This window comes from Somniosus microcephalus, chromosome 6, assembly GCF_052327205.1.
Source record: "Somniosus microcephalus isolate GS21.2 chromosome 6, FLI_Smic_1.0, whole genome shotgun sequence".
Taxonomy (NCBI): Eukaryota; Metazoa; Chordata; class Chondrichthyes; order Squaliformes; family Somniosidae; genus Somniosus; species Somniosus microcephalus.
Genome location: NC_140992.1, coordinates 36,369,412 through 36,388,609, shown reverse-complemented (window position 1 = coordinate 36,388,609; position 19,198 = coordinate 36,369,412). Strand labels below are relative to the sequence as shown.

General features: G+C 41.5%; 1 protein-coding gene across 3 annotated transcripts; it reads right to left on the bottom strand.

Moving 5' to 3' along the window:
* Nucleotides 1-308: 308 nt before the first annotated feature.
* Nucleotides 309-18,575, bottom strand: LOC147115609 (GPI alpha-1,2-mannosyltransferase 4-like). 3 transcript variants are annotated; one of them, XM_085990018.1, is made up of 3 exons: nt 8,817-8,904; nt 6,221-6,749; nt 309-6,116 (listed from the first exon to the last, which is right to left on the bottom strand). In XM_085990018.1, the coding sequence occupies exons 2-3, from the start codon at nt 6,351-6,353 to the stop codon at nt 4,483-4,485; spliced, it is 1,767 nt and encodes a 588-aa protein (XP_085846144.1). In that variant the 5' UTR covers nt 6,354-6,749; nt 8,817-8,904; the 3' UTR covers nt 309-4,482. The 3 variants fall into 3 exon arrangements, with proteins under 3 accessions (XP_085846144.1, XP_085846145.1, XP_085846146.1); XM_085990019.1 differs by lacking the exon at nt 6,221-6,749 and adding an exon at nt 18,326-18,575 and having other exon boundaries at nt 310-6,116; nt 8,817-8,972; XM_085990020.1 differs by lacking the exon at nt 6,221-6,749 and adding an exon at nt 18,125-18,319 and having other exon boundaries at nt 310-6,116; nt 8,817-8,972.
* Nucleotides 18,576-19,198: the final 623 nt, after the last annotated feature.

Below are 19,198 nucleotides of genomic sequence, written 5' to 3'. Positions count from 1 at the left end.
AGGCCTGGCTCACTCTTACTTCTGAATCAGAAGATTGTAACTTCAACTCCCACTCCAGGGACTTGAGCACATAATCTAGGCTGACACTCCAGTGCAGTACTGAGGGAGTGCTGCACTGAGGGAGGTGCTCTCTTTCAGAGGAGACTTTCAGCTGAGAAGGCTCAATGAAGCCTCAGTTTGAGGTAAAAGATCCCATGGCACTATTTTGAAGAAGAGCAGTGGAATTCTCCCCACTGTCCTAGAAAATATTTATCCCTCAACCAACATCTTCCAATTTTTTTTTTTACAATTTTTACAATTTAAATCGCTTTATTGGCATGATAAGTTACATCTTATGTTGCCAAAGCATCAAAATACATTTATGGTTCAGCACATAAACGCAGTTCTATTCATACAGTGTATAAACAGGTATATCCCTGAGTGTATAAATATACATTCGCATTGTTTATATATATTTTTTTTCTTAGCTTACTGGTTGTCCCTCTGTTCATGGCAAGCTGCAACATAGTGCGCCGCCAGCGTTACACAGCTTCTCTCCTCTCCCAGTAGGAATGGGAGTTTTTGGTTGTCATTCAGATTTCTGAAATCATGGCTTAGTGCTACCCCAAGCAGTGCCTTTACCCACTAGGGCATGAGGGGAGCCTAAAGAATTACTATCAATTCTCAACTTACTTGGAAGACCTGAAAGAGACAACACATTATGTGATATTGATAACTACTTTATTTAACTACATTTACCATACACTAAGCCAATACATTTATAGATTTATTTAGCATAAGGATTAGCCATAAGGCTTGGTCTTCAAAAGATTGTAGTGGTATATTTCCAGAAGTAACTGATAATCAACACAAATCAATATAATCTAAACCAGTAGCATAAAGGAGTTGATTTTTCAGGATTACAGCAGTACAGTTCTAACTGTGATCAACTGAATATAACATGGTATAATTCACTCATATTACAAGACTAACTGTTGTAGTCAGTATAACAAGATGACAACCATGACCATCAGTATTAATTCCACAACCTAGATTAAAGATATATGATGCATTTAGTCAGGTGATAGGTCAATTGCTTTATTAACAGAATTAAGGAAGGTTCAGCTGCTCCAATGATGATCTGCCCTCTGATTCAACAAACTGATTGAAGTATCGATATGGATGGCTGGAAACTGAGACTATTAATGCTTCCGCTCTTTCATGGCAAAAATGTACAAATGAACAGTTATTACAGTTTAACCTGTCAGTCTACTATTCTTCACTTGTTCATAGGTTGTTCTTTCACATTTACTGTTTGTACTCCGTTATACATTTCTTCATTTCAAATGCCTTCCTATCACTACCTATTTCACAAATGGTTCTACTTCAAAGTTCATCTCTGCTTTTTATATGTCTTCCGCCCCATAGAACCTTATATCTGTTCATCTAATATAGCAGTTAATATGAAATGTTCAAAGGTGAAGGAAAGTCTAGGGAGAGTACTTCTTATTCAAAATACTCCCTTTTTAAATAGAAAAAAAATTGCAAATTTGCCTGAAATTTATTTGATCAGTTACAAAAATGTCAATTTTCTACCAACATGGAAACCTGTGCATTGTGCCTTTCTTCTTGCTCGGCTACCCTAGTGATGTCAATTACTGGAAGTCAGCTAGAGTGGCTATGTTGCAAACAGCAAAGAGGTGGGGGTGGGATTGGGGGAGGGGGTAGTGTGGTTAAGAAAGAGGGTGCAGAACTCCAGACCACTCAGAAGCAATTTGAAACCACTCAGCTCTGGGAAACTATGCTACAGGCTGCAAAAGTAGCCATCGGGCAAGAAAAGCAGACATGTTACAAAAGTACAACAAACTCAATTACAACCAGGATATAACGGCTACAATTATCAAATTATAATCCTAAATTTGACGATCAGTGATCCAACATTAAATTCAAAATAATATGTATGTCAAAATAAATAAGACTGCTTCACAGATTATCAGTAGGGTAATTGCTCTGTGGCAGCGCAACAGCCATGAAAATTTTTCGCTCTACATTGAACTTCATATATTCCAATTGCCACACTCTGTCTTGACATACTGGCTCTTTACTTTTAATCACCAGTATATTTTAGTGATAAGTGTTTTATGTCTCTCAATCCACACACGAATGAATGATGTAAATTTAAAACACACCTTAGAAAAAATTTCTTGACTCAAAAAGTGATGCACAAAGAATAATCTACCATTAAGATGGTGGATTCAAAGACGCTAGGGAAGTTCAAGATGCAGTTGAATGCTAGGCTGGGCGAGTAGAAACACTAAAGTGAAGAGCTTAATGGCCTTTTCTCATCCTTGACTTTTTCTTTTTAAATTTCTAGCTGGGCATTTGTGATTAAGAAATTAGAGTCTGAAGTAAAGTGCTAGTGAACAAACCAGAGCTGAGCATGCCACGACTGTAAATGCAGCCGTTACAGTACGCAGCTGGTCAAACAGACTCCGCTTGCAATCCGCTCCACTCAGTTTGCCAGCACTTTAATGCAAACTCTAAAATTTTAAACCAGTGCTAGTGAGATAAATGCTTACCAACTGGAAATTTCTTTCATTCTTTGGCATCAGTCCCTTAAATAAATCACTGACCACTTTTTCTTTCCAGAACAAACCTTAATGTAGTACTTTTTACTATTTATTCAATTTTCTTTCATCCAACATGAGCCCACAATGGTTTCCTGAACTACTCCCATATACTGGTAGACTGCTAGCTATCTGTGGGTATTTAAGTTGTGCATATGCCCAGTTTTCCTGTAGTCAAAGGAATTAATTACCAAAACATTTCTAAAATTTGTCATCTCCATCCCTTTCCAGCATGCTGGGTTACTAATTTTTCCCCTCAAATGTTATCATATAAAACTGCATTCTTCACTTGTAATTCTTTCTATAAAAGGCCTCCTAACTGAATAAGAGTGTTCCAATAGGATTTTATCATCAGGATACTACCTGTCCTGGAGTTGTGTGAAGCTTTGCAAATTACAGGCTCTAGAATATTACACTAATATGTGGTCTTTTTGACTGTTCTTTATCACAGATTTGCCTAAATGGAATTTAACACTTGTCATATGTCAGTCACAACTACTAAGGCGGTCCACTCATTTAATTCTTCTTTCAACTTTGTCAGTGTCATTTTTTCTTTCCCCAGTGTCATTTCTTTTTTGTTTTCCATCAAGTTGCATCTTCCAGTTATTTTGGATATAATGTATCACTTCCAATGCACAAAACATCTGTTTTGTAAATGTCAGCTACTTTCCTGACAAGAGAAATGATTGGTTCTTTCTTTGTGGGAATAACACTATTGGTCTCAATTCGTCTCGTCAAGTATAATGGAATAACTGTCCATTATTAGACCAGTAGGAAGGGAAGTGTCTCCCTTCACCCTTTAAGCCTCTACAGGTGATCATTATCTACCTCATGGAAGAAAAAACAACCTCTCCCAAATCGCACACCATCTACATCCATAACATTAGGAGCATAACCCTACCTGTAAAGGTCACATGCACCTTGTGTTTAGTTTGACAGCTTCTCTTCAGTCTAGCTACCATTCCTTAAGTACTGCAAAATTAATATAAAACTTCCATCAACACATGTAGGTCGAATAAAGTGCTCCACATTGGGTAATAATTATGCTTATTAGTTAGCAAAGAAGAAAATGGATCATATTCATCTTACCAAAAAATATATAATTAAAAAATGATCTTACCTGGTGTGCATATCTTATTTGAATACTTCAGTAAATATCAGTGACAAAAAACATCCTAAGGTTGGAGGGTGGGGTGGAAATAGACTGTGCAATTGGTATAAAACGTCAGTCTTCCCTGTACTGTGACTGTCGTGATTTGATCGCAAGAACTATAATAATTATGATGCACTCAGTATCACAAGGAGGCTTCGTAATGTAACAGTTTATTTCCCAAAACATTACTACAATTCGTTCACATAAATGTCCTGAGCAGAAGATAAAGTTCCCTTGATCTTTTCCACCAATGTCACAAATTAACAGACTATTAGTGTGGGCAAGATATTTTCCCTTCCATGAGGGATCTGTCTCGACTTCTGCTCGATAATCACCAAAATCAGCAACTCACAGAAGGGGAACTGTAAACATAAACCCATTACAATACTACCCAGGAGCACCATATAATACTTGTAATTTTATTTCAGTATTCTGAAGACTTTGGTTCCATATTTGTTCTGCAGAGAAATTAAACTATAATATTTAGATACACGATTCCTGAATGTTTCTTTGACTGAAATCCCATGATTATTTGTTAAAACCACAAACTTTTTAAAAATACCTCTGCCATTGCGTTCAGGCTTCAGCTGCTGTAAATACGGTTACAGGGGAAGCTCTGTAAAAGGATCTGAATGCTTTAACAATCAGGCCCTGGACCAGCAGACCCACAAATATGCTGCAGAAATAGACAGCAGGAAGACGCCAAAACCAAATCGAGTCCCATTAGGTTTCTGAATTCTTTGACTTTATGTGCACCTTGAAAATGTAAAGACTCAGCTGGTTCAATCCGTCCTCAGAAAGAAGAGAAGGAATGTCAGGAGGATCTTCCATAGTTAAATGAGGGAAGAAGGATGCAACAGTTTTCCACTGAAAACCACAGTTATTAATATCATCTTGAACAGTACCAGGTGCAATGATGTAGATATTCATGGCTTGATTACCCCCAATGTGTTTGGAAGAGAAACTGTCAAGTAGCCCATTCACTGTGTTATTGAGCACAGACACGTCAGACCCCCCCAGGTCAATGATTCTGATAGACTCTTGGTCTGATTTGACATTCAGGAGATACCTAGGAGGCATGTAGGTGTGGTAAAATACCAAACTGTGCTCATACTGGTTAGCCACAGGATCCTTCGATTGCAGAGCTTTCTCTAAATAGGACAGACAAGGAATTAGTCCGCCCTGGTGCAGACAGCCAAAAAGCACGGACCCCAAGACATTAAATAGGACTATTATAACTTTCCACCTGAGCATCTCACATTTTGGAGCACTGAGAATAACGAGTGGCACAATGAGTGGGCTAATATACCGTGGTTCCTGATGACTAAACAATGATAGAACGACGATAGGGATAAAATAAACCAACAATAAATACTCAGTAATTGGAGTAGTAACAGGAAGATGTGCTGGCAATTTCTTTTCCAAATGGTCTTCGTGAGAGATACGACAGCTGGCTTTGCAGGCAAACTTGCTGACCATCATTTTGACACCAGTTACAACAGCAGCCAAATGAAGACCACCAAACAGCAGAAGACCGTTCAGAGTCAAATGTGTAAACCAGGGATGACTACCATGTGCAATGAGGCTTTTTCGGTCCAAGTTATACAAAATGAGATTGACAGGGGTTAAAACTAGATGTTGACTCATATTGACAACAAATTTGTACACAGTATTCCCATCTTTCAAAAGCCAATCACTTTTAGACAACAATGAACCAAAATACAATGCATCGGTCACAATGAAAAGAAAACTGGTTGCAATCATAGAAGACAAAATGCCAAAGGAGCTCGTCACAATTCGTCTTAAACTGAATTGAAATGTGCCTTTCTGATCACGAGAAAGCCACAGGAGCATCGGCACTAAAGCGTAACCAATGAATGTGGGTCTGTTAAAAAAGCCGGAGATTAAAACAATCCCAAGAAGATGTTTATTGTTCCTTCTTTCCTTTTTCCCAGGATGCGGTGCCACATTTTCTTGCTTTGTGTCCACGGCCACTAACAGCAGCAGCAATGCAAACAGAGCTCCTTCTATAACATTTGAAAATGTCCTGGTGTAAAAAACCAACATCACGTGTGACCCGCTCAGCAGTGTTAAAGCATTCCAGGGATCTGCTCCCCAGAGACGGGCTAAACGGTATACAGAGTAGTCCAGTACAAAGGACAGGCATGTCAGGTAGAATCTGGGGAATACCAACAAACTGTAGCTGTTTATGATGCTGCCAAAAAGGCCAGAATTGTGTATAGCTTTAAGTATTGTGAATGAAAAGCCAGTTGTGACCAATGGGAACAGGACCGATCTGCTGGGGTAGCTAGTATTGAATTCCCAAGTACGGAATGTTTTGAGGTTCAAAATGTCACCTATAAAGAAAACAAAGGTGCATTCAAAATGAGAAAAGCAAATTATTTTGAAGTTATATATCCTCTATAATGTAAAGTCCAGCCAACAAATTACCACCTCTTACCTTTGATGATTTCATCGGAGTCTCCTCCAATGCTTGATCTCACTATCTCCTCTGATCTCTCATGGAACTGCATCTCCTCTATTGCTAAAGCTGGCTCAAAGAAACTATTTTTTTCCCTCTCTCTTTCACTCATTGATGAGATACAGGAAAATGCTAGTCATTTGATCGATGATCCTTCTCTCACCTCTCCATCTCTGGACTCCAAGCTCCCTCATGTGCAACCTTAGTCACTATGTTATCGAAACTAATATGGTCATTACTCTTCAGTTTTCCTCTCAAGCTCCAATTACACTGTCTTCCTTGCATCCTCTGTGATGAGATCAAGACTCATTGCTCCATCTCCTGCTCAAAATCATTCTTTTCCAGAACTTCAAATCTGTAGCAATCCTTACCCCTTCAGTCTTCAATTCCTCCTACAATGAGCTTTTAAAACACACACTTGGCATCGCCTAATCATTACTTCCTGATTTATCTCCTCTTCTTTCCTATCCTTTTTGATCGTGGCAGAATCCTTCACTGAGGTTTCATCCTAACAAGAAAAAATCATATTCCAGCTGGTTTACAAGCATCAGGAAAAGAAAGCAACAAACATCTGAAGCATTTTAATCAAAACTGTAAGGGTTACTGGATCACCCAATTTATGGAAATAGCTACTTATCTTTTTCTCCATTATTACCCCTTGCCCCACCAAGAAGATGGAGTCAAAAACAGAACTAACGGGTGGGCGTGAAACACGGGACACTGAGAAAAGAAATGGTACTTTGCTATAAGGTGTCTTTGTGAAAGCTTATATTGTAAGTGGAGAGCACCTACAAAATACAAACTTAAATATAATATACATACCTACACCTACCCTGGCTCCCATAATGTGTTTTTTAAGCAACTTCTGGCCATGAAGATTGATTTTGCATAAATGCCATTCCACTATTTTAGTTAGATTAGGTGTGCTTTGCTGACATAAATGTCAGGTTGCATCATGGAGTGTATCTAACTTCTATGCGATGTCACAGTGATTCTCTTCATAAGCTTGTACTTGCCTCCAGTTTAAGAGACTGGTTGCTTCCAGACATATAGAAATTTTAAAAATGCTGAACTCTGTAGTTCCCTGTGAATGTTGCTTGATTAAGTGAGGAACGGCGCCCATCATTAAAATGTCAGATTGCTTTTAACTAATTCTCATCTACGTGCTGCCCCTCTGCAACATCATTGAAATCACACATACGCTGACGACACCCAGCTCTACCCCACCACCACCTCTCTCGACCCCTCCACTGTCTCTAATTTGTCACGCTGCTTGTCCGACATCCAGTCCTGGATGAGCAGAAATTTCCTCCAACTAAATATTGGGAATACCGAAGCCATTGTCTTCGGTCCCCGCCACAAACTCCATTGCCTAGCCAACAACTTCATCCCTCTCCCTGGTCACTGTCGGAGGCTGAACCAGATCGTTCACATCCTTGGCATCCAATTTGACCCCGAGGTGAGCTTCCGACCACATATCCGCTCTATCACCAAGACCGCCTACTTCCACCTCCGTAACATTGCCTGTTTCTGCCCCTGCCTCAGCTCATCTGCTGCTGAAACCCTTATCCATGCCTTTGTTACCGCTAGACTTGACTATTCCAATGCACTCCTGGCCGGCCTCCCATCTTCCACCCTCCATAAACTTGAACTCATTCAAAACTCTGCTGCCTGGATCCTAACTCGCACCAAGTCCTGTTTACCCATCACCCCTGTGCTTGCTGACCTACACTGGCTCCCAGTCTGGCAATGCCTAGATTTTAACATTCAAATCCTTGTTTTCAAATCCCTCCATGGCCTCGCCCCTCCCTATCTCTGTAACCTCCTCCAGCCCTACAACCATCTGAGATCTCTGCACTCCTTCAATTCTGGCCTCTTGCGCATCCCTGATTTTAATTGCTCCACCGTGGTCAGCCATGCCTTCAGCTGCCTGGGCCCTCGGCTCTGGAATTTCCCTCCCTTAATCTCTCCGCCTCTCTTTCCTCCTTTATATGTACCTCTTTGGCCAGGTTTTTGATCGCCTGTCCTAATATCCACTTATGTGGCTTGGTGTCAAATTTTGTTTGAGAATACTCCTGTGAAGCACCTTGGGACATTTTACGACGTTAATGGCACTATATAAATGCAAGTTGTTGTTGTGCGGCAGTACTTCAGAACAAGATTATTATTTAGTCAAGAGGTGTTTTAACTGGAAAGGAATTCTACAGAGAAATATTATTATTGATAACTGCTTAACTAAAAAGTTCATTCATTGTGATTTTTTTTGAAGTTTTAGGCTTATCTTGGTTGTACGATCTTTCATGAACCTCTGGCAATCAGTGTCTCATTCACTTTTCATGTGGCCAGTGAGGCTCCGTGGATTGCAGTCAAGTAGCACACTAAAGCTAAAAGTTTGGGCACTCCCAAGTTTTTGCAGACGTCTGCAGGCTGGGCGGAGTCATGTCACCCTCTAAGCTTTGTGGATACAAGGGGTTAACTTAAGCGCATAGGATTAAGGGCTTTAATTTAAAAGAGAACAAAGGAAAACAAATTATTTGTAGAAAAAGTTTTTTAAAAAACATATCAAATGCTTTACCTGCCATGACCTCTGGAGACTGAAAAAATTCATCAGGATGTATGTAGCCAGTTTGTGGCGCCAGGCACCACAGTACCCTGACTACTCCAAGTACCAACCACATTAACTTGAGCGCCATCTGAGCACAGCACTGTAGAACACCAAAACTTCACCCAACTGTTTTTAAAAAAAAAAATGCATCTCTGATTAGATTTTTTATAACATAGAAATAACAAATGAAGCAATTTTGTAAACAAAATGATTAAAAGTTGCAGAAAAATATTTTAACAATGGGACAAGAACACATAGTTAAAACAGATATAGCAGGTCTATCATGATCTCTACAGAGAAAAAAAACAGGTGTAACCAAGGGAACCACCTTGAAACATTAGCCTGTTTTTTGCAGATTCTGATGGACTTGTGTACTTGCAGTGTTTTCTGTTTTATTTTAAGCACATGGAACTGTCTTTATCTTTAATATATACATGTGAAAATAGGTAAGATCTTAACATCAAAATAACTGAATGCCATTTCTAAACAATGGCACATTAGAATGCCCTTCACAACCTCAGGACATCTCAAAGCACTTTACAGCCAATGAAGTACTTTTTGAAGCGTAGTCACAGTTGTAATGTAGGAAATGTGGCAGTCAATTTGCGTACAGCAGGATCCCACAAACAGCCATGAGATAATGACTAGATACTGTACTATGTTGCAGTAATGTTGGTTTGAGGTATAAATATTGGCAAGGACACCAGGAATTTAAGTACAAGTTAAATTCAGTGACAACTAATTTTTCTGGAAGTCCTGGAGGTCAGCAATCTTGATAAACTCTGGGAAATGTAGTCCGCACCTAGTTATTTTGCCCTACATCAGTGGCGCCAGTCTCTTGCCTGCAGAATCCTGCACGTCTCACACACTATACATCACTCTCCTGTAATGGGGCAATGGGGGGTGGGGGGAGGGGGCTGTTCCCAGGTTCTCACTTTTCTACATTATGCCACTCCAACAACAACAATTACCTACTTCTATCTCCGTATCATTGCCCTGACGCTGCCTCCGCATCAGCTCATCTGCTGCTGAAACGCTCATCCATGCCTGTGCCACCTTGAGACTTGACTATTCCAACGCTTACCTGGCCAGCCTCCCACCTTCCATGAACTTGAGCTCATTCAAAACTCTACTGCCTGTACCCTAACTCGCACCAAGTCCAGTTCACCCATCAAGCTGTGCTTACATAAGAAATAGGAGCTGGAGTAGGCCATTTGGCCCTTCGAGCCTTCTCCGCCATTCAACAAGATGATGAATGCCTAAGAGAGGCTGATCTTCTACCTCAACTCCACCTTCCCGCACTATCCCCATATCCCTTAGTTCCCCAAAATGTATCGACCTCTGTCTTGAATATACTCAATGACTGAGCATCCACAGCTCCCTGGGGTAGAGAATTCCAAAAGATTCACAACCCTTTAAGTGAAGAAAATTCTCCTCATCACAGTCCTAAATGGCCTACCCCTTATTCTGTGACTGTGACTCCGTGTTCTAGATTCCCCAGCCAGGGGAAACATTTTCCCTGCATTAACCCAGTCAAGCCCCTTAAGAATTTAATGTTTGAATTAGATCACCTCTCATTCTTCTAAACTCTAGGGAATATAGCCCTAGTCTACTCAATCTCTCCTCATAGGGCAATCCCCTCATCCCAGGAACCAGTCTAGTGAACCTTTGCTGCACTCCCTCTAAGGCAAGTATGTCTTTCCTTAGGTAAGGAGACCAGAACTGTACACAGTACTCCAGTTGTGGCCTCACCAATGCCCTGTATAACTAACAAGACTTCTTTACTCTTATACTCTAATCCCTTTGTAACAAAAACTAACATACCATTTGCTTTCCTAATTGCTTGCTGTACCTGCATGTTAACTTTCGGTGATTCATGTACAAGGACACCCAGGTCCCTCTGAATGCCAACATTTCCCAGTCTCTCTCCATTCAAAAATATTCTGCTTTTTTGTTTTTCCTACCAAAATGGATAACTTCACACTTCCCCACATTGTATTCCATTTGCTATGTTCTTACCCACTCAGTCAACCTGCCCATATCTCACTGCAGCCTTTTTGCATCCTCCTCACAGCTTACTTTCCCACCTAACTTTGTACCGTATCCAGGTTTGCTGATGATACAATCTATATTAATGGCTTAGATGAAGGGACTGAGTGTAAGAAGCTGAGGCCCAAGCACTGATCCTTGCGGCAGGAAACTCGAGCAGCAGAGCGGGGCTATAAAAGGCCCCAGAGACCAGGTAAGGCCTCACAGTGTCGGCGGGAAACTCGAGCGGCAGAGCGGGGCTATAAAAGGTCCCAGAGACCAGATAAGGCCTACCAGTCTCCGAACTCGGAGGGAAGGAGAGGGGTAAAAAGTAATCCAAGTGTGACGTCGCCAGAAAGCGGGTAAGTGATTGGTTGGTAAGTATTTCTCTCTTTTTTAAGCTTAAACTCTGTGGTTTATAGTTTCTAAGGTGCGATATTCATCATCTAGAATCGGGGCAGAGGGTATTTAAAAATAATATTAATAAATTTAATTAATTACATAGAATGGGAGATCAGGTGATGTGTTGCTGCTGCAATATGTGGGAGCTGGTGGACACCATTGATGCTCACGGTGATCACATTTGCAGTAAGTGTTGGCTGCTCGAGGAATTCCGGCTCCGTGTTGAAGAGCTGGAGTCCGAGCTTCAAACACTGAGACACATCAGGGAGGGGGAGAGTTACCTGGACTCTGTATCAGGAGGTAGTCACACCAATTAGATTAATTAATTCAGATGTAGTCCGTGGCCAGGGTCAGGATGGTGTGACTAGAAGTGAGGCAGGTACGGGGATCCAGGAGGTAGTGTTGGAGGAGCCGCAGCCCTTGCTCTTGTCCAACAGGTTTGAGGCTCTTACTCCCTGTGAGGATGGGAACAGGGACTGCGGGGAGGATGAGCAACCTGGCCACAGCACCGTGGAGCGGGGGGCCATTCAAGTGGGGGGAGTTAAAAGAAATGTTGTAGTGGTAGGGGATAGTTTCGTTAGGGGGATAGATAGAGTTCTTTGCAGCCGAGAGCGAGAGTCCCGAAGGCTGTGTTGCCTGCCCGGTGCCAGGGTTAAGGACATCTCCTCTGGGCTGGGGAGAAACTTGGAGTGGGAGGGGGAGGATCCAGTTGTCGTGGTCCATGTTGGTACCAACGACATAGATAGGACAAGGAAGGAGGTTCTGCTGAGGGAGTTTGAGCAGCTAGGGGCCAAATTAAAAAGCAGAACCACAAGGGTAATAATCTCTGGATTACTACCTGAGCCACGTGCAAATTTGGCTAGGGTAAATAAAATGAGAGAGTTAAATGCGTGGCTCAAAGACTGGTGTGGAAGAAATGGGTTTTGCTTCCTGGGACACTGGCATCAGTACTGGGACAGGAGAGAGCTGTTCCGTTGGGACGGACTTCACTTGGCCAGTGCTGGGACTAGAATCCTGGCGAATCGAATAACTAGGGCTGTAGAGAGGGCTTTAAACTAATTAGTGGGGGGGAGGTTTTAAGAGAGCGAAAAATAAAAATGACAGCGGAGAAGGCAATAGAGCAAGGTAGCAGTGGGGGAATTAAAAACCAGAGCGTGTCAGGAAGGGACAGAATGTATAATGATAAAGGTAAAGTAGTAAAAGGGGTAAAAGCAGGAATAAATTGTCAGAAAACATGTAAGTTCTTTATCTGAATGCACGCAGCATTCGTAACAAAATTGACGAGTTGACGGTGCAAATAACTACACATGGGTATGATCTGGTGGCCATTACGGAAGCATGGCTGCAAGATAATCATGACTGGGAACTAAACATACAAGGGTATTGTGGTGTATGTGCCTTTAAGAGCAATTGTGATGTATGTGCCTTTAAGAGCCCCAGGTGTGCGTAATGCCGGTAATTGCCACTTGGGCTATATAAGCCTGTGTATTGTGTATATCCTTTAGAACCCCCCCCCCAGACTTGCTTAGTAAATACCTATGAACCAACTCCTGTCTTCAGTGTCTTTATCTACACACGGACACTACAGGTATTTGACAATTAGGAAGGACAGACAGGAAGGAAAGGAAGGTGGGGTTGCTATGTTAATCAAGGATGGAATCACTGCAATAGTCAGAAATGATATTGGGTCAAAGGATCAGGATAGTGAAACAGTTTGGGTGGAGATAAGGAATAATAAGGGGAAAAAGTCACTAGTGGGTATAGTCTATAGGCCTCCTAACAGTTGCAACTCTGTTGGTCGGAGTATAAATCAGGAAATAGTTGGGGCTTGTAATAAGGGAACAGCTATAATCATGGGGGATTTTAACTTTCATATTGACTGGACTAATCAAATTGGGCATGGCAGCATTGAGGAAGAGTTCATAGAGTGTATGAGGGACGGGTTCCTTGAGCAGTATGTAACTGAACCAACCAGGGGGCAGGCAATCTTAGATCTGGTCCTGTGTAATGAGACAGGATTAATAAAAAATGTCCTAGTAAAGGATCCCCTTGGAATGAGTGACCATAATATGGTTGAATTCCAAATTCAGTTTGAGGGTGAGAGAGTTGGATCTCAAACCAGCGTACTAAGCTTAAATAAAGGAGACTATGAAGGTATGAGAGTAGAATTGACTAAAGTGGACTGGGAAAACAGATTAAAGTGTAAGACGGTACAAGAGCAGTGGTCTACATTCAAGGAGATATTTCACATCTTTCAAGATAAATATATTCCACTGAGGAAAAAGGGGAGTAAAAGAAAAGACAGCCATCCGTGGCTTAGTAAAGTAATAAAGGATAGTATTCGACTGAAAACAAGGGCATATAAAGTAGCCAAATCTAGTGGGAGGATAGAAGATTGGGAAGCATTTAAAAGCCAGCAAACGATAACTAAAAGATTAATTAAGAAAGGGAAGATAGATTATGAAAGTAAACTAGCAAAAAATATAAAAACAGATAGCAAGAGTTTCTACAGCTATATAAAAAGAAAAAGGGTGGCTAAAGTGAACGTTGGTCCCTTAGAGGATGGGACCGGGAAACTAGTGGTGGGGAACATGGAGATGGCAAAGACGCTGAACAAATATTTTGTATCAGTCTTTACAGTAGAGGACACTAAAAATATCCCAACACTGGACAAACAGGGGGCAATGGGGAGGGGGGAGGGGGGGGTGGTGGGAGAAGCTAAACACGATTAAAATCACTAAGGAGATGGTACTCAGTAAAATAATGGGACTTAAGGCGGATAAATCCCCCGGACCTGATGGCCTACATCCTAGGGTCGAGAGAAGTGGTGGTAGGGATTGTGGATGCATTGGTGATCATTTTCCAGAACTCCTTGGACTCAGGAAAGGTCCCGGCAGATTGGAAAACTGCTAATGTAACACCCTTATTTAAGAAGGGAAGTAGACAAAAAGCTGGAAACTATAGACCAGTTAGCCTAACATCTGTGGTTGGCAAAATGTTGGAGTCCATTATTAAGGAAACAGTAACAGAGCATTTGGATAAACATAATTTAATAGGACAGAGTCAGCATGGTTTTACGAAGGGGAAGTCATGTTTGACAAATTTGCTCAAATTCTTTGAGGATGTAACATACAGGGTGGATAAAGGGGAACCAGTGGATGTAGTGTATTTGGACTTCCAAAAGGCATTTGACAAGGTTCCACACAAAAGATTACTGATCAAGATAAAAAATCACAGGATTGGGGGTAATATACTGGCATGGGTGGAAGATTGGCTATCTAACAGAAAACAAAGAGTTGGGATAAATGGTTTGTTCTCGAGCTGGCAATCAGTAACTAGTGGTGTTCCACAGGGGTCAGTGCTGGGACCCCAACTCTTTACAGTGTATATTAACGATTTGGAGGAAGGGACCGAGTGCAACATATCCAAGTTTGCCGACGATACAAAGATGGGAGGGAAAGCAGTGAGTGAGGAGGACATAAAAAACCTGCAAAAGGACATAGACAGGCTAAGTGAGTGGGCAGAGATTTGGCAGATGCAATATAATGTTGGAAAGTGTGAGGTTATGCACTTTGGCAGAAAAAAATCAAAGAGCAAGTTATTATCTAAATGGAGAGAAACTGCAAAGTGCTACAGTACAAAGGGATCTGGGGGTCCTGGTGCATGAAACACAAAAAGTTAGTATGCAGGTGCAGCAGGTGATCAGGAAGGCCAATGGAATCTTGGCTTTTATTGCAAGGGGGATGGAGTATAAAAACAGGGAAGTCTTGCTGCAGTTATACAGGGTATTGGTGAGGTCACACCTGGAATACTGCGTGCAGTTTTGGTTTCCATATTTAAGAAAAGATATACTTGCTCTCGAGGCGGTTCAGAGAAGGTTCACTCGGTTGATTCCGGAGATGAGGGGGTTGACGTATGAGGAAAGGTTGAGTAGGTTGGGACTCTACTCATTGGAGTTCAGAAGAATGAGAGGCGATCTTATCGAAACATACAAGATTGTGAGGGGGCTTGATCGGGTGGATGCGGTGAAGATGTTTCCACTGATGGGTGAGACTAGAACTAGGGGGCATAATCTTAGAATAAGGGGCTGCCCTTTCAAAACTGAGATGAGGAGAAACTTCTTCACTCAGAGGGTAGTAAATCTATGGAATTTGCTACCCCAGAGAGCTGTGGAAGCTGCAACATTAAATAAATTTAAAATGGAGATAGACATTTTCCTAGCAGATAAGGGAATTAGGGGTTACGGGGAGAGGGCAGGGAAGTGGACGTGAGTCTAGATTCAGATCAGCCATGATCCTATTGAATGGCGGAGCAGGCCCGAGGGGCTGTGTGGCCTACTCCTGCTCCTAGTTCTTATGTACCCCACTACTTACAGCCTGCCAACCTGAAAAAGTCCCATTTAATTCTACTCTTTGTTTTCTGTCCATTAACCAATCCTTGATCCATGCGAATATATTACCCCCAATACCATGAGTCCTAATTTTGTGTAATAACCTCTTGTGTGGCACCTTATCGAATGCATTTTGAAAATCCAAATACACTACATTCACTGGTTCCCCCTTATCCATCTACTAGTTACATCTTAAAAAGCTTTAACAGATTTGTCAAACATGATTTCCCTTTCATCAGGTTAGGCAGAGTAAACATGGTTTTATGATTTTCTAAGTGCCCTGTTACCACATCCCTAATAATAGATTCTAACATTTTCCCTACTGGTGTCAGGCTAACTGGCGTATAGTTCCACGTTTTTTCTCTTCCTCCTTTCTTAAATAGCAGGGTTATGTTTGCTACCTTCCAATCCTTGGGGACTGTTCTAGAATCTAGGGAATTATGGAAGATTAATACCAGTGCATCTACTATCTCTGCAGCTACCTCTTTTAGAACCCCAGGATGTAGGCCATCAGGTCCAGGACATTTGTCAGCTTTTAGTCCCATTAATTTCACCAGTACTATTTCTTTAATAATACTAATTTCTTTAAAGCTCCTCAATCTCTCTAAACCCTTGGTTCCCTATTATTTTTGGAATGTTTTTTGTGTCTTATACTTTGTGTCTGTCTTCACGGTAGTTGTTTAATGTCTCTGCCATTTCCTTATTGACCATTATATCTCCTGTCTCTGCCTCTAATGTGCCCACATTTACTTTCACTAATCTCTTCCTATTTACATACCTATAGAAACATTTACAATCTGTTTTTATGTCTCTTGCTAATTTACTCTCTTATTAATTTCTTGGTCCTCCTTTGCTGAATTCTAAAATCTTCCCAATCCTCAGGCTTACTACTCTCTTTGGCAACATTATAAGTTTCTTCCTTTGATCTAATACTATCTTTAACTTCATTAGCCACGGTTGAAGCACTTTTCCTGTGGGGTTTTTGTGCCTTAAAAGGAATGTATATTTGTTGTATATTATGTATTAATTCTTTAAATGCTAGCTATTGCTTGTCTACTGTCATACCTTTTAATGTAGTTTCCCAAACTACCTTAGCCAACTCGTCCCTCATACCTACGTAGTTTGCTTTGTTTAGATTTAAGACCCCAGTTTAGTTAAATCCGAAATCACTTTCAAACTCAATATAAAATTCTATCATATTATGGTTACTCTTCCCTAAAGGCCCCTTTACTACAAGGTTATTAATTAACCCTTTCTCAATGCACAATAATAGATCTAAAATAGCCTGTTCCCTAGTTGGTTCCGCAACATACTGATCTAGAAAACAATCCTTTATACATTCCATGAATTCGTCCTCCACACTATTACTGCAAATTTGGTTTGCCTAGTCTATATGTAGATTAAAGTCCCCCATGATTACTGTATTACCCTTGTTACATGCGCCTCTAATTTCCTGCTTGCTGACCTATATTGGCTCCCGGACCGGCATTGCCTCAAATTTAAAATTCTCATTCTTGTTTTCCAATCCCTCCATGGCCTCGCCCCCTCCATCTCTGTAACCTCCTTCAGCCCTACAACCCTCCGAGATCTCCGCCCTCTTGCACATCCCCAATTTTAATCACTCCACCATTGACGGCTGCGCTTTCAGCTGCTTAGGCCCTAAATCCTGGACTTCACTCCCTAAATCTCTCCGCCTCTCTCTCTCCTCCTTTAAGACACACACTCCTTAAAACCTACCACTTTGACCAAGCTTTTAGTCATCTGTCCTACCATCTCATTACATGGCTCCTTATTTGTTTGATAACACTCCTGTAAAGCACCTTGGGACATTAAAGGCACTATATAAATGCAATTTGTTGTTGAGTGACACATTTAATTATCGTGACACATTTAATTATCGTGTTCCGGCAAGACTGGTTTGATTGGCTGCTTGCATTATAATATAGTTCTCAGCAGAAGCATTTTTTTTTTTTTTTTTTTTTTGCACACACTGATGAAAAATGGTATCCGGCAAAAACAATGCCACCAGAATGACACTCATGCCCATAAAAAGTGAGCATCATAATAAAATGAAATAGGCTGTCACAGACGCCTCTAGTGATGCAGCGGACACCGCCGTGATTATATTCTATGGTTACCCAGGACTGTACTAGAGCTCTAAATATATAGTCAGAGAGACGCTGCTCTACAACCCTTCACAACTTGGGAATTGAATATGCATGAATCAGCCAAGCTCAAGAGTAGATTTACCAAGAAGTGCTCCAACCAGCTCACCAAAGATGAATCTTGTGTGTGGCAATAGTGCAACCAGAAGTTAAGGAAATGAAACAGGGCTACAACCTTTGCCACAGCGAAAACAATTTCACAATAACTGCAAAATGGTGCAAGCGCTCATTGCATGCAGTACTATCCACCCCAACTGAGATCCCTGGATCCCCCAGTGCGGACCTTCACCCACCGCAGATGCTGAAACCTCCTGCAGGGGGCACCCGAGCACCAAACCAAGGCGAGAATAGCAGAGATGGCGGCAAACATGGTCAGTGTTGGCCGGGGGAGATGCGTTGGAGGGATCGCCCACATTAGCATTAGCGCTCCCCCCGCTGATTCTTCGCCAAACCACCACCTCCTTTGCCGTATAACCATGGTTCCCAGTTGTTACCTGTATTGAGGTCGCACTCGGAACAGCGGCACAAACGTACCCGGAACTGATGCGCGCTAATATATTCAAATACGGTAGCTTTGATTGGCTGCTTGTTCGCGGCGTCATGGTGTAGGTCCAGCGTCGTTGTCACGGTGACGGCGAAAGGGTTTTTAAATTTAAAGGTGCAGGGTCGCGGGCGTTCCACAGGAAATATTTTGTTCTCGGCGGACAATAAATAATTATGGCTGCAGTTTTCACTGTGGTTGATTTTTCTATTGATCCGCACAATAGCGAGAGTTGGATTCACACTTTCAAGGCAGAAGAACAGCAAGCGAAATTAAAGGGTAAAGAATATTGCAATTAACTAGATTTATTAACAGTGTGTAATGAGAGGATCAGCGACATCATTCTATCCCAAATACTAGGGACAACTGGTATTTGATCAAGACAAATTGATCAATGATCGAAGAAAGGGAAAAGAATCAAACATGATACAAAAATCATCCTGACTTTTTGTTCTGGATACAAATGTTAATGGATGTTTAAAAAAAATAAAGTGTTGTAGGAATTGACAAATTCCTAACCAATAACTGAGGTCGACTCAGGAGATCAATCAAACAGGTCTTTAATGTAAGACTAAACGAGTTCAAACAGTTTGATGAGATCGATACAGGAGAACCACGAAAACAGGTCTTAACAAGATGGAGATTCCACGAGGACTGCCTGGGCAGTCACGTGGTTTGCAACGTGACGTCATCGCGTTTGCCCACGTTTTCCCGCGCTCTTAAAGGGGCCACGCCCCGTGCATACAAACACTATATGCAAAACAAAGTAATGTCTAACACAATGGTACAGGCTTAGGCTGGTGTTAGAACATCGTTAAAGGGAATT